The sequence below is a fragment of the Haematobia irritans genome, chromosome 4 (assembly GCF_050003625.1).
Source record: "Haematobia irritans isolate KBUSLIRL chromosome 4, ASM5000362v1, whole genome shotgun sequence".
Classification (NCBI taxonomy): Eukaryota; Metazoa; Arthropoda; class Insecta; order Diptera; family Muscidae; genus Haematobia; species Haematobia irritans.
Window position 1 is genome coordinate 102,354,808 of NC_134400.1, and position 14,435 is coordinate 102,369,242.

Sequence of the window (14,435 nt, forward strand, 5' to 3'; positions counted from 1 at the left end):
TCGAAATGTGGTTTCAACAGGATGCTGCCACATGCCATTTTGCGGGCGAAACAATGGATTCATTGAAAGAACATTTAATTTCAACGACAACATTATTTTAAGAAATCGACCTGTGAATTGGACTCCGTGTTTGTGTGATTTGCCGCCACTCAATTATTTTTTGTGGGGTTACCTAAAGTCATTGGTATGCATGGATAAACGAGCAACGACTGACGCTTTGGAAACTAATATTCAACATCACTACTTGAAAAGGTGGTCGAAAATTCTACCTCCAATTACCTTTGTGCAACATAGTCGTGATGGCCATATAACCGAAATTATATTTAAATGTTAAATGATAAGAAATCATATACAAAAATAATAGTTTTTGGTCATCTCATAATTTGGCATGTGTTTTATTTAAATTTCAAATCGTGTGGTGAAAACAGTGTACCTCTTTGCAGCTAACACACAAAAAAAAATAATTTTTGGATTCAATCACGACATTAATTCACCCAATTAATCTTTAATTGAAATGCCTTCAATTACAGAAATGATAGCATCAATCACCAACGTCAATTGACATGTTAATTGTTCCAATTAAAAAATTTCTTGATACAATTAAGTTTTGTGATTGATTTTTGTTTCAATTAAAAAAGTTGTTGAAACAATTAAATTTTTTTTGAATATTTCTTTAAAATTCATTTAAAATTTTAATTGAAACAAGTATATACGGCCGAAATTTCGGCCAGGCCGAATTTTATGTACGTAAGTCTACAAATAACTACGAATCGATACAAACTTTTGCACGGTACGTAGAGAGCCAAAATTGAAATAAGGTGTCGCTTATATGGGAGCTATATACAATTATGAACTTGATATGGATCAATTTTTGTGTGATTGGGGATCGATTTATCTGAGGGCTATATATAACTATAGACCAGCGTTGCCAGAATTGTTTCACCAAAAACCGCTAGATTTGTCCAAAAAACTAGCCAAAAAAAAGATAAAAAATGTCAAAAAATAGCTAGAAAAAAAGCTAATTTTTTTTTGTATCAAAAGTCACATTTTTGATTGAAATTTATCAAACTTAAAGGCTTTGTTTCACTTAAAACGCATATTATTTTAATTGTATTCATTCATTATTTCCATTTCTGTGAGACTGTAAGAAAATCTAAGTCATATTAGCTATGTTTGCGTACTAGATACATTTTGATTACTATCACAAATTTGTACTGGAAGTCCTTCGTTTATATTTCCTAGTAAAAACATTTTTCCCAGTAAACTTGCGATTATCAGCTGGTTAATCATCAACAAGTCCAATGTGCGATATATTGCACAATGTCACATAGAACTGCATTAGAAAATATCAATATATTTCGTTCTAACTGAATTAATGATAAATTTTAATAACTTCTCCTAATATTACCCAAGAGAATAAAACCCATTCTAACTGTCTTGCACGTTTATACTGAATAAATCCATTCCATTAATAAATAGCAGATTTGTTTTGATCCTATCACAACGAATTTTTTTTATTGATTTTTTTTTGTGTTAAAAAAAATAATACCACATTCAAAACTTTATTATTATTATTAAATTATTTCTATGTTCGATTCCAATGATTTTGTACACTAATGATTTTGGTATTGATTCCGAATCAAATTTGTATTTATTCGTTTTTTCTGCTTTTTCTTCATGAGCTATCACATTGCTTTAAAAACGTGCTAACGACAGCTTAAAGTTCCAAATTCAGACTCGACTTTAAGTAGAAATTATTCAATGTATACGTTTTTAAAATAAAATGTTGAAACCCCTCTTCTATTTTTGAACGCTATTTTGGTTTGTGGTCAAGATACAAAAACTCCACAAATTTAAAGACTATTTCATTAATTTTGAGAATTTTTTGGAATTGACCCTAGCCTTCTTTCATGAAAAGATACCCATTTTTAAGTTGAATCACTTAACTATAAGGACAAAACGACTTTATCGCTTTTTGGACAAGGGAAACAGTTTATATAACAGAAATTCACAAATGCTATTATAACCAAAATTCGCGTTTATATTTTAAGGACATGAAATCTTTGGCCTCAAACAATATTTTTTCAGTGTACAAAGCAATTCACATCTACTATTTTAATTTAGAAATATCATAATAACTTTAGAATATTATAATAACATAAAAAGGATAAACGAGTCAAATGCTAATATTCCTAATAATTTACTGACAGTTTACTGACATAATGGCTGGACTCATTATTAATGTTTCAATTGAGCTTTGAAATATGTGGAAAACCTTATTCTGGCAGCAAGGCTTAGGTTAAAGCGAAGTTTTATCCATATTTCAATAGGAACATGCCGAAAATAAACAAGTATATACGGCCGTAAGTTCGGCCAGGCCGAAGCTTATGTACCCTCCATCATGGATTGCGTAGAAACTTCTTCTAAACACTGCCATCCACAATCGAATTACTTAAGTTGCGGTAACGCTTGCCGATGGCAAGGCATCTTAAAACCTCCTAACACCATCTTCTAAATTGTATAACAAAATTTTCTATAGAAAGAAAATTTTGACAAAAATTTCTACAGAAATAAAATTTTAACAAAATTTTCTATAGAAATAAACTTTTGACAAAATTTTCTATAGAAATAAAATCTTGGTAGATGGCTCGAGTGGCAACCATGATTATGAACCGAATAAAATTTGAACAAAATTTTCTATATAAATAAAATTTTGACAAAATTTTCTATAGAAATAAAATTTTGACAATGATGAAAATTTTATTATGAACCGAATAATATTTTAACAAAATTTTCTCTAGAAATAAAATTTTGACAAAATTTTCTATACAAAAAAATTTTGGTAGATTATTTTTGGCTCTAGTGGCAACCATGATTATGGACCGATATGGACCAATTTTTGTGTGATTGGACCAATTTTGGTATGGTTGTTAGCGACCATATACTAACACCACGTTCCTAATTTGAACCGGATCGGATGAATTTTGCACCTCCAAGAGGCTCCGGAGGTCAAATCTGGAGAACGCTTTATATGGGGGCTATATATAATTATGGACCGATATGGACCAATTCTGGCACGGTTGTTAAAGATCATATACTAACACCATGTTAAAAATTACAACCGGATTGGATGAAATTTGCTTCTCTTGGAGACTTCGCAAGCCAAATCTGGGGATCGTTTTATATGGGGGCTATATATAATTATGAACCGATGTGGACCAATTTTTGCATGGTTGTTAGAGACCATATACCAATATCATGTACCAAATTTCAGGCGGATCGGATGAAATTTGCTTCTCTTTGAGGCTCCGCAACCCAAATCTGGAGATCGGTTTATATGGGGGCTATATATAATTATGGACCGATGTGGACCAATTTTTGCGCGGTTGGTAGAGACCATATACTAACAGCATGTACCAAATTTCAGCCGGATCGGATGAAATTTGCTTCTCTTTTAGGCTCCACAAGACAAATCTGGGGATCGGTTTATATGGGGGCTATATATAATTATGGACCGATGTGGACCAATTTTTGCATGGTTGGTAGAGACCATATACTAACAGCATGTACCAAATTTCAGCTGGATCGGATGAAATTTGCTTCTCTTAGAGCAATCGCAAGCCAAATTTGGGGGTCCGTTTATATGGGGGCTATACGTAAAAGTGGACCAATATGGACCAATTTTCGCATGGTTGTTAGAGACCATATACCAACACCATGTACCAAATTTCAGCCGGATCGGATGAAATTTGCTTCTTTTAGAGCAATCGCAAGCCAAATTTGGGGGTCCGTTAATATGGGGGCTATACGTAAAAGTGGACCGATATGGACCAATTTTTGCATGGTTGTTAGAGACCATATACCAACACCATATACCAAATTTCAGCCGGATCGGATGAAATATGCTTCTGTTAGATGCTCTACAAGCCAAATCTGAGGGTCCCTTTATATGGGGGCTATACGTAAAAGTGGACCGATATGGCCCATTTTCAATACCATCCGACCTACATCGATAACAACCACTTGTGCCAAGTTTCAAGTCGATAGCTTGTTTCGTTCGGAAGTTAGCGTGATTTCAACAGACGGACGGACGGACGGACGGACGGACGGACGGACATGCTTAGATCGACTCAGAATTTCACCACGACCCAGGATATATATACTTTATGGGGTCTTAGAGCAATATTTCGATGTGTTACAAACGGAATGACAAAGTTAATATACCCCCATCCTATGATGGAGGGTATAAAAAGCCAAAAATAGTTAAAAGGGTCATGAAAAAAAGCCAGAAAAAAAGCCAAAAGCTAAATGCATTTTTTCCCCGCTAAACGTCTTCAAAAAAAGCCAAATCTAGCGGGAAAAAAAGCTAAATTGGCAACGCTGCTATAGACCGATATGGACCTAGATAGGCATGGTTGTTAACGGCCATATACCTGCACAATGTACCAAATTTCAACTGTCTCGGATGAAATTTGCTCCTCCAAGAGGCTTCAAAACCAAATCTCGGGATCGGTTTATATGGGGGCTATATATGATTATGAACTGATATGGACCACTTTTGGCATGGTTGTGGGCGCTATATATAATTATGGACCGCTTTCGACCAATTTTTGCATGGGTGTTTGAGGCCATATATTAACACCACGTACCTCGACTGAATCAGATGAATTTTGGTCTTCCAAGAGCCTCCGGAGGTCAAATCTGGTGATTGGTTTATATGGGGGCTATATATAATTATTGACCGATGTGGACCAATTTTTGCATGGATGTTAGAGACCATATACTAACAACACGTTCCACATTTGAACCGGATCGGATGAATTTTGCTCCTCCAAGATGCTCCAATCTGGAAAACGGTTTATACGGGGGCTATATATAATTATGGACCGATATGGACCAATTCTGGCACGGTTGTTAGAGACCATATACTAACACCATGTACCAAATTTCAGCCGGATCGGATGAAATTTTCTTCTCTTAGAGGCTCCGCAAGCCAAATCTGGGGATCGGTTTATATGGGGGCAATATATAATTATGGACCGATATGGCCCATTTGCAATACCATCCTACCTACATCAATAACAACTACTTGTGCCAAGTTTCAAGTCGATAGCTTGTTTCGTTCGGAAGTTATCGTGATTTCAACAGACGGACGGACATGCTCAGATCGACTCAAAATTTCACCACGACCCAGAATATATATACTTTATGGGGTCATAGAGCAATATTTCGATGTGTTACAAACGGAATGACAAAGTTAATATACCCCCCATCCTATGGTGCAGGGTATAATAATACACTACATTCAAATACAATGAAAAAACTGGGTTCTTACTATGAATGATTTTCGTTCATACAACGTATAAACTGCATCCATACAATGAATAAATTTCATTCATACGACTAATATACGTTAATACAACGAAAAGCCTACGTAATAGCAACGTAATTATTCGTTAATACTACGAAATGTACTCCATAAAGGGTTTCGTAAATATAACGTAAAATTACGTTGTTATAACGAAATGCTACGTTGGCTGACTTTTAATGAAGAATTTCGTTAATACAACGTAGAAATTCATCGTATTAACGAAACTTTTTCTACCAGTGTATCTATAGAAGTTTGAGAAAAAATACAAACAAGAATCCGGAAAAATATCGGCTACAGTTCTCATATGAATGTCCATTTACTAGACATATTCAATAGCAAAATAGTCTCAAAAATGTTGTATTTTTTATTTATTGTTAAATAAGTTTATAAAAATGCATTTTAGTGCTGACCAATATGGGAAGTATTTATATCTTATTTGGATTAAAGCCTCTAATTTAAAATAACATCGAGAAATAAATCGAAAATAAGTGGGGAAAGAGAGTTTGTTGTCGTTTCTGAATGTCTTCCTATGTGGACATTGGTAGTCAATGGTTTAATAAATTATTGAATTTTTTTTCTTGTTGAACTTTTGTGCCAATAGATGTTATTTATTTTTAGCCAGTAGTCTGAAAGGAAGTACTATTCCATAGACGACATAAATAAATAAAATTCGATTTTTTCCAAATTACATATTTTTATGAAAACCGGTTATTTATTTAAAAAAAAAAACCGTTGTCCACCGGAGTGGGAAAAAGTAAAATTTTTTTAAAACCGAGAAAAGCCAAATTAGTTTTTTAATCTCTCTAGTATCTCCCAAATTGTTCTCTGTTCACAAGCGGTCCTGCATATCGTTTACTGTTAGAGTTGAGAATTTTTACATATTTGTGTCCACATGTGAAACACAAAATTAGTAGTGTCTTTCAGCGAAATAATTCGTAATTAATACCGGCCTTTAAGGTGAGTTTGAGTTGTGTTTTTTTTCTCTCTCTAAATTCCATTATAACTAGGAAGAAATTTGATTTAATTCCTTCGAAAAATAAATATTTTCTATACCGAATGCAACTTAAATTTTCTCATGCATTTGGTCATTACTTTGAATTCATATTTTTTTGAGTGTATTTTCGCATAGCTTGTGGGAGTGAGTACAAACATCTGTCCCAAGTATTGTCTTTGATTTTCATTTATGCTCTTGGTTTCATCCGCACTAAAATTTTCTTCTCTGTCGTATTTTGCAGGTGGCTATTATTCCATCGAACAAACAAAAAGTCGTCTTCGCATTATAGCATTGAATACAAATTTCATGCGGCATGATCCAAAATATGCACAAAGCCATTTAGCAGCTGTGCGCCAACGCATGCCCCCCAATTCCATGATGAACGGTGGGATTGGCATGAGTGGTGGTAGTGGTCCTTCCGATTCATCAGAATACAAAAATTATTATTACCATCATGGCAATGTGCATCAGCATCATGGTCATGCCAGTGACTGGTCCTCAGGGCATGGTTATGGCTATGGCGGTGGTCATCATCGTGGTATAAATGTGATGCCGAATGGAATGCATTACAATGGCATGGAAGGCGGTGGCCGAGTAAGTGCTTTGTCCGAATTTGAAAATCAAGATACGGAAAAACAATGGATATGGCTGGAAGAGGTTCTATCGAAATCAAAGGCTAACAAGGAAACGGTAAGTGTTCTTTTGAATGTATTCTATCATTTTTGTCATGCTGTGGAAGAGTCCTTATTAAATTGGGGCAATTGGGAATTCGTTCATAAAAACAAGGCCATAAATTTATGGTATACCTGTAGCTACATGTACAACGAAAACCTCAGAATTCAATCGTTCTTCGGGGTAAACTAGTAATCAATGAAGAAATACGATAAGTTATTGAAGGAGGGTTGTATTCCAAAGAACACAATCAAAAATGCAAATTTGAGAATATGAAAAATTCCTCTAAAAATTAGGCATGCATATGTGATTTGTCGTTGTCTAATACTCGTACAAGTAAAAAACCAACACAAGAATTTCTGAAATAAAATATTTAGCTAATAAAGTTCTCATATACCTAAAGAATTTCTTTCAGAGAACAAAATATGCACCCTGAGAAGAAATACTTTAATCCGGCACGAAATTTCCATTTAATGAAAAGTATTTTCTTTAAGAGTAAACTAGCGTAACCCTGACCACTTCGCTGCGCTTTCAGGGTTGGCACTCGAGCCAAAAATAATCTACCAAAATTTGAAGAAAATTTTACCAAATAAAAAATGTTGTTTTGCAAAGTTTAATTAAATGTTGGTGGTTATTATTGAAAAAAAAAAAAATGTTTCTTCAAAATAAGTGTTATATTATTTTTTCAGAAGTTTATTTATTATTTTTTAATTTAATATTTTTTAATAGCGACAATTTATTTAAGTCTATATATCCCTTGAGACTTTGATAGTATGGCCTAACACAAAAATTATTTTTTTTTAAATTAATTGTAGAAAATGTGTGTATTTATGGAAAAATTTGTCAACATTTTATTTCTATAAACATATTTTGTCAAAATTTAATTTCTATAGAAAATTTTGTCAAAATTTAATTTCTATAAAAAATTTTGTCAAAATTTTATTTCTATAGAAAATTTTGTCAAAATTAAATTTCTATTGAAAATTTTATCAGAATTTTATTTCTATAACAAATTATGACAGAATTTTAATTCTATAGAAAATTTTGTCAAAGTTTTATCTCTATAGAAAATTATGTCAAAATTTAATTTCTATAGAAAATTTTGTCAAAATTTAATTTCTATAGAAAATTATGCCAAAATTTTATTTCAATGGAGAATTTTCTCAAAATTTTATTTCTATAGAAATTTTTGTCAAATTTTATTTCTATAGAAATTTTTGTCAAAATTTTATTTCTATAGAAAATTTTCTCAAAATTTTATTTCTATAGAAAATTTTGTCAAAATTTCTATAGAAAATGTTGTCAAAATTTTATCTCTATAGAAAATTTTGTCAGATTTTTATTTCTATAACAAGTTATGTCAAAATGTTATTTTATAAATTTATTTAAGTCTATATATCCCTTGAGACTTTGATAGTATAACCTAAAACAAGAATTAGAATTTTTAAAATTAATTATAGAAAATGTGTATATTTATACAAAACTTTGACAATATTTTATTTCTATAGACAAATTTTGTCAACATTTTATTTATTTTGTCAAAATTTAATTTCTATAGAAAATTTTGTCAAAATTTTATTTCTATAAAAAATGTTCTCATAATTTTATTCCTATAGAAAATGTTGTCAAAATTTTATTTCTATAAAAAATTTTCTCAAAATTTTATTTCTATAGAAAATTTTGTCAACATTTTATTTCTATCTATTATCTCAAAATTTTGTTTCTATAGAAAATTTTGTCAACATTTTATTTCTATAGAAAATTTTGTCAAAATTTTATTTTATAAATTTATTTAACCCTCTAATGCCCAATCCCGGCTTTAGCTGGGCTTCATTAAATCAGCAAGCTTTTAGTAAAACGCATCTGAAGGCAACAAAAATGAATAAACTAAAAATAAAACTTAGTTAAAACTATTCAAGAGGCTTTATAGCATATACTGAATTTTACCGTATAACTTTTTTTGTTTAGTTTTCTTATTTTTCTGTCGTTAACATTGAATATTTAATTCGCTGACAAAAACAAACAAAAATCGGGCATTAGAGGGTTAAGTATATATATATATCCCTTGAGACTTTGATAGTATGATCTAAACCAAAAATTAAAATTTTTTAAAATCAATTATAGAAAATGTGTATATTTATAGAAAATTTTGTCAAAATTTTATTTCTATACAAAATTTGCCAAATTTTTTTTCTACTTTTCTCAAAACTTTATTTGTATAGAAAATTTCCTTAAAATTTTATTTCCATAAAAATTTTTGTCAAAATTTTATTTCTATTTAACATTTTCTCAAATTTTATTTCTATAGAAAATTTTCTCAAAATATTATATCTATAGAAAATTTTCTTAAAATTTTATTTCTGTAGAAAATTTTTCTAAGTTTTATTATTTAAACTTTATTTCTATAGAAATTTCTCACAATTTTATTTCTATAGAAAATTTTGTCAAATTTTATTTCTATAGAAAATTTTGTCAAATTTTTTTTTCTATAGAAAATTTTCTCAAAATTTTATTTCTATAGAAAATTTTCTTAAAATTTTATTTCTATAGAAAAATTTTTTTAAGTTTTATTATTAAAACGTTATTGTTGTTTTTGATCTCAGCTTAAAGCCATGCATTGACTAAACTACAAGTGTAGCTTAATCAACAGAGGAAAAGTATGCTTGTCATACTTTATTTCTATAGAAAATTTCTCACAGTTTTATTTCCATAGAAAATTTTGTCAAAATTTTATTTCTATAGAAAATTATCTCAAAATTTTGTTTCTATTGAAAATTTTGTTAACATTTTATTTCTATAGAAAATTTTGTCAAAATTTTATTTTATAAATTTATGTAACCCTCTAATGCCCAATCCCGCCTTTAGTAATACGGTCCAATGATTCCACCAGCGTACAAACCACACCAAACAGTGCATTTTTCGGGATGCATGGGCAGTTCTTGAACGGCTTCTGGTTGCTCTTCACTCCAAATGCGGCAATTTTGCTTATTTACGTAGCCATTCAACCAGAAATGAGCCTCATCGCTGAACAAAATTTGTCGATAAAAAAGCGGATTTTCTGCCAACTTTTCTAGGGCCCATTCACTGAAAATTCGACGTTGTGGCTCGTTAGTAAGTCTATTCATGATGAAATGTCAAAGCATACTGAGCATCTTTCTCTTTGACACCATGTCTGAAATCCCACGTGATCTGTCAAATACTAATGCATGAAAATCCTAACCTCAAAAGAATCACCCTTTATATTCTTGATCAGGGAGAAATTCTAAGACGATATAACGATGTCCGTCTGTCTGTCTGTCTGTTGTAATCACGCTACAGTCTTCAATAATGAAGCAATCGTGCTGAATTTTTGCACAAACTCGTCTTTTTTCTGCAGGCAGGTCAAGTTCGAAGATGGGCTATATCGGTCCAGGTTTTGATATAGTCCCCATATACACCGACCTCCCGATTTGGGGTCTTGGACTCGTAGTTTTAATCCAATTTGCCTGAAATTTTAAACCTAGAAGTATTTTATGACCATAAAGAGGTTTGCCAAAAATGGTGAGAATCGGTCCATATTTTGGTATGGTCCCCATATAAACCGACCTCCCGATTTGGGGTCTTGGGCTTATAGAAACCGTAGTTTTTATCCAAATTGCCTGAAATTGAAAATTTAGAGGTACTTGAGGACCATCAACAGGTGTGCCGAAAATGGTCCGTATCGTTCCATGTTTTGGTATAGCCCACATATAGACCGATCTCCCGATTTTACATCTTGGGTTTATAGAATCCGTAGTTTATATACAGTTTGTCTGAAATTGGAAATTTATAGATATTTTAGGACAATAAAGAGGTGTACCACAAATGGTGAGTATCGGTCCATGTTATGGTATAGCCCCCATATAGACCGATATCCCGATTTTACTTCTTGGGCTTCTAGAATCCGAAGTTTTTATCCAATTTGCCTGAAATTGGAAATCTAGAGGTATTTTCGGCTATAAAGAGGTGTGCCGAAAACGGTGAGTATCGGTCCATATTTTAGTATAGCCCCCATAATAACGATCTCCCGATTTAACTCCTTGGGTTTCTAGAAACCGTAGTTTTTATCCGATTTACCTGAAATTGTAAATATTCTGCTATTTTAGGCTCACAAAAACGTGTGTCGGATTAAGTTTTTATCGGTCCCTTTGGTAATGCCTCCATATAGACCGATTTCCCTTCTTGAGGGTATAGAAGGCACTGATCATGAAAATTGCTTGAAACTGAATGCAAAATTTCCAGATTTTACTTCTACAGATTTAAGATTTCAAATCAAGATGTTATTTTATAATTTTCTTGCACACTTACAAGAGATGTTAATGATTCCTATAAAACTCAAACAAAAATGGTTCTTATAAATCCAGAATATGATATAGTCCTCATAGGTGAAATCTTTAAATTTATCTTCGGGAAGTGTCCTCAAGCCCTCCTGAAATTTCAAAGGAAACCCTAATATTTGGTTCATGGTGGCGGGTATTTAAGATTCGGCCCGGCCGAACTTACTGCTGTATATACTTGTTTTTATTGAAAATTTTGTCAAAATGTTATTTCATTCGTTTTGTTATTGTTGGATTTGTTCTTTAAGCATTGTTGTTGTTTTTTGATTTCAGCTTAAAACCATGCATTGACTAAACTACCAGTGTAGCTTAACCAACAGAGGAAAATAATCTTTGTCAAATTTATTTGGGCAAAGCCCTATAGACAGCAAGATGGTTGGATGGACGCACGTTTCGGAACTACCACATTCCTCATCAGCATCCTCTACTTGCAGCAAAACTATCAACCAATTATCAGAATAAATTCAGGCAGTTCATTAAACCCAACAATGAACCACACTTGAACCTTACGAAAAAAGGTTTTACATGATAGCCGGCTTATGCCGAAATAAATTCGTACAAACATATCTCTTTTCCTATACCACTGTTAAATCATCGATTTGAGTGCAGTTGGCTGGGTTTATTTCGTCAAAATTGTACTTCTATTGAAAAATTTTGTCAAAATTATGTTTATTTAGTTTTTCTTTAAGTTCACAATTTCGCTCCATAATATTCGAGGTTACTGTGGACCATTCCCCTTCAAGTATACAAAAAATTGCCAAAACCCAGTTTAATTTATTCTACTTTAACAAATTTATTTTTGATTTTAGCAACTCGAACCTTTAGTTGAAAAAGAAATAAAAGAGAAATATTGGACTAGCACAACTTTTACCACTTATATAATTATTTATAAGTGTATGCACTGATATTTCAAGTTATCCTCATTAAATTAGCGCATTACAAAGAAGACAAGAAAAATGGACCACTTAAAGTTATCCCTTACCGCGTTGTTCTTGGAAATTTTTGGTATGACCGAAAAAAAAAAACAGAAACAGAAACAGATGTAGAAAATTTACCATTTCATTTGCGTTGAGCGAAAGAGAGTAACAAAGCTTAAAATAAACTTTTAATTTCTTGTGTTTGTTTTCCGAATCTCCTTTCTTTTGTTTCCAGTTGCAGCAGCATCTCACAAAGAGGATTTATCCTATTCAGTTTGAGGGCAAATGTGCAGCACTTGAAACACCCAGTTACAAGTTTAGTTAATTTAACAAATTGCGATTGCTTTACAAGAGCTGTTCTGGCTTCGTAGAAATGTTTTTCCAGTCCACTTCTCTTGATTTAATTTTTGGCTCTGTAAGGCCGAAATAAATCTAAAAAAAGAACGGTATTTAGACAAAAGTTTGCACAAAGCGTAAATGAGTTAAAAGTGGTATTTTCATTTTTAGGATAGGAAAAAGTTAAATTGAGACATTAAATATGTATTTCATCCAAATTGGGTTTTCGCAAGATTCTCTTAAAAAAAAGATGAAATATTGTATTCTGATATTATATATAATATTATATTCGTTGAGGAACTGAAAGTACTTACAAAGGTTAGCTAATTTGATTTTGAATAAAACACAACTTATTAACCCTCTAATGCCCCAATTGTTTGCCAGCTGATTACATATTAAATGCTTAATCAGTATAAGCTGAAAAGCCTCTTGAACAGTTTCTCCTAAGTTTTCTTTTTATTTTACACATTTTGGTTGCCTTAAGGTGTGTTTTTCTAAAAGCTTCCTCAATGAAGCCCGTCTAAAGGCGTGATTGGACATTAGAGGGTTAATGAAATTATTGTCGTTTCTTTTTATTGCGATAATTATGTACGGTTAACCTATCGACTGCCGCTATCTCGGCCACACATTCTTCATTCGATTGTACAAATTTTCGATGACGTTGAATTGAATTGTGATTCTATATCGTTAATGTGCCCAATTATCTAATCTTTCAGCTCTCTAATATTTTTGTGCGTACGTTAGTTAAATGAACTAAAAAACGGGAAGAAATTATACACAATCGCAGCATAAAGATTTACTAAATTCGTACTTCTTACAAAATAGTTCATTACATCTTTTAATTTGTAAATTGTAAATGTAAAATGTAAAATGTGCCCATGTTGAACTTCGTGCGGCATTAAAGGCATTCTTTCAATTTTAAACTCCAATTTATTCCTTCAAACTACAAAATTTTCTTTAACAAATGGAAAAAATTAATTATATCTAATAAATTTTCTTGAATTTATCGAAAAATGTTTACATGTTTTTGTGATATCGACATGATGTCAGGGTTTTTGTAATACTGTTTAGTTAAAAATTTCTAAAAATAATTTAAATTTTCTAAAATTAACCACAATTTTTCTTCCTGGTGCGTTCACTGTTTTTTCAGTGTAGGTGTCCAATTGTGGGTTTTGGGAAAATAAAGGGTGATACGGTCAAAATTTGGTCAAGGGAAAATGCGTGTAAATTTGTGAAATCGTTTATTTAAAAAATCAAATTAAATTTCTTTTTCAAGTTCAATTAGTATAAAATTCAGGAAAAATATTCAGTTAGGCTTTCGCTTTTCCAAATCCGAATTGCCGGGCCTCACGCTTGATACCTGCCATCAGATTTTGTACAGCCACCTTGTCCACCTTCTTCGCCGCAAAAAGACAGTTTGCCTTGAACTGCTGCTCGTCCTTAGCAGTTTTTTTGGTCTTCTTAGGTTCCGCTTGACAATTGGGCGGAGCTCTGGCGTGTTGGGAGGGTTCTTGTCCTTGGGAACCACCTGCACGTTGTTGGCGGCGTACCACTCCATGGCCTTTTAACCGTAATGGCAAGATGCCAAATCCCGCCAAAACAGTATGGAACAACCGTGTTTCTTCAGGAAAGGCAGCAGACGTTTATTCAAACACTCTTCCACGTAAATTTCTTGGTTGACAGTCCCGGAAGCTATGAAAATGCTGCTTTCAAGCCACAGGTACAGATGGCTTGCCAAACCAGATATTTCTTTGCGAACTTTGACAGTTTTATGTGCTTGAAAGTATCTG

The 14,435-nt window shown here is 32.3% G+C and overlaps 1 protein-coding gene and 1 long non-coding RNA gene across 2 annotated transcripts in view; both read left to right on the plus strand.

Annotated features, from left to right (window-relative positions):
* LOC142235690 (cyclic GMP-AMP phosphodiesterase SMPDL3A) overlaps positions 1-14,435 on the plus strand; it is a 329,846-nt gene that overhangs the window by 66,697 nt on the left and 248,714 nt on the right. The window contains exon 5 of the mRNA XM_075306949.1: positions 6,607-7,055. Coding sequence (XP_075163064.1) covers positions 6,607-7,055 — 449 coding nt within the window. The remainder of the gene's footprint in view (positions 1-6,606; positions 7,056-14,435) is intronic.
* LOC142232899 (uncharacterized) lies at positions 12,052-12,523 on the plus strand. The gene is made up of 2 exons (XR_012721244.1): positions 12,052-12,134; positions 12,202-12,523. It is a non-coding gene; the product is annotated as an uncharacterized LOC142232899 (long non-coding RNA).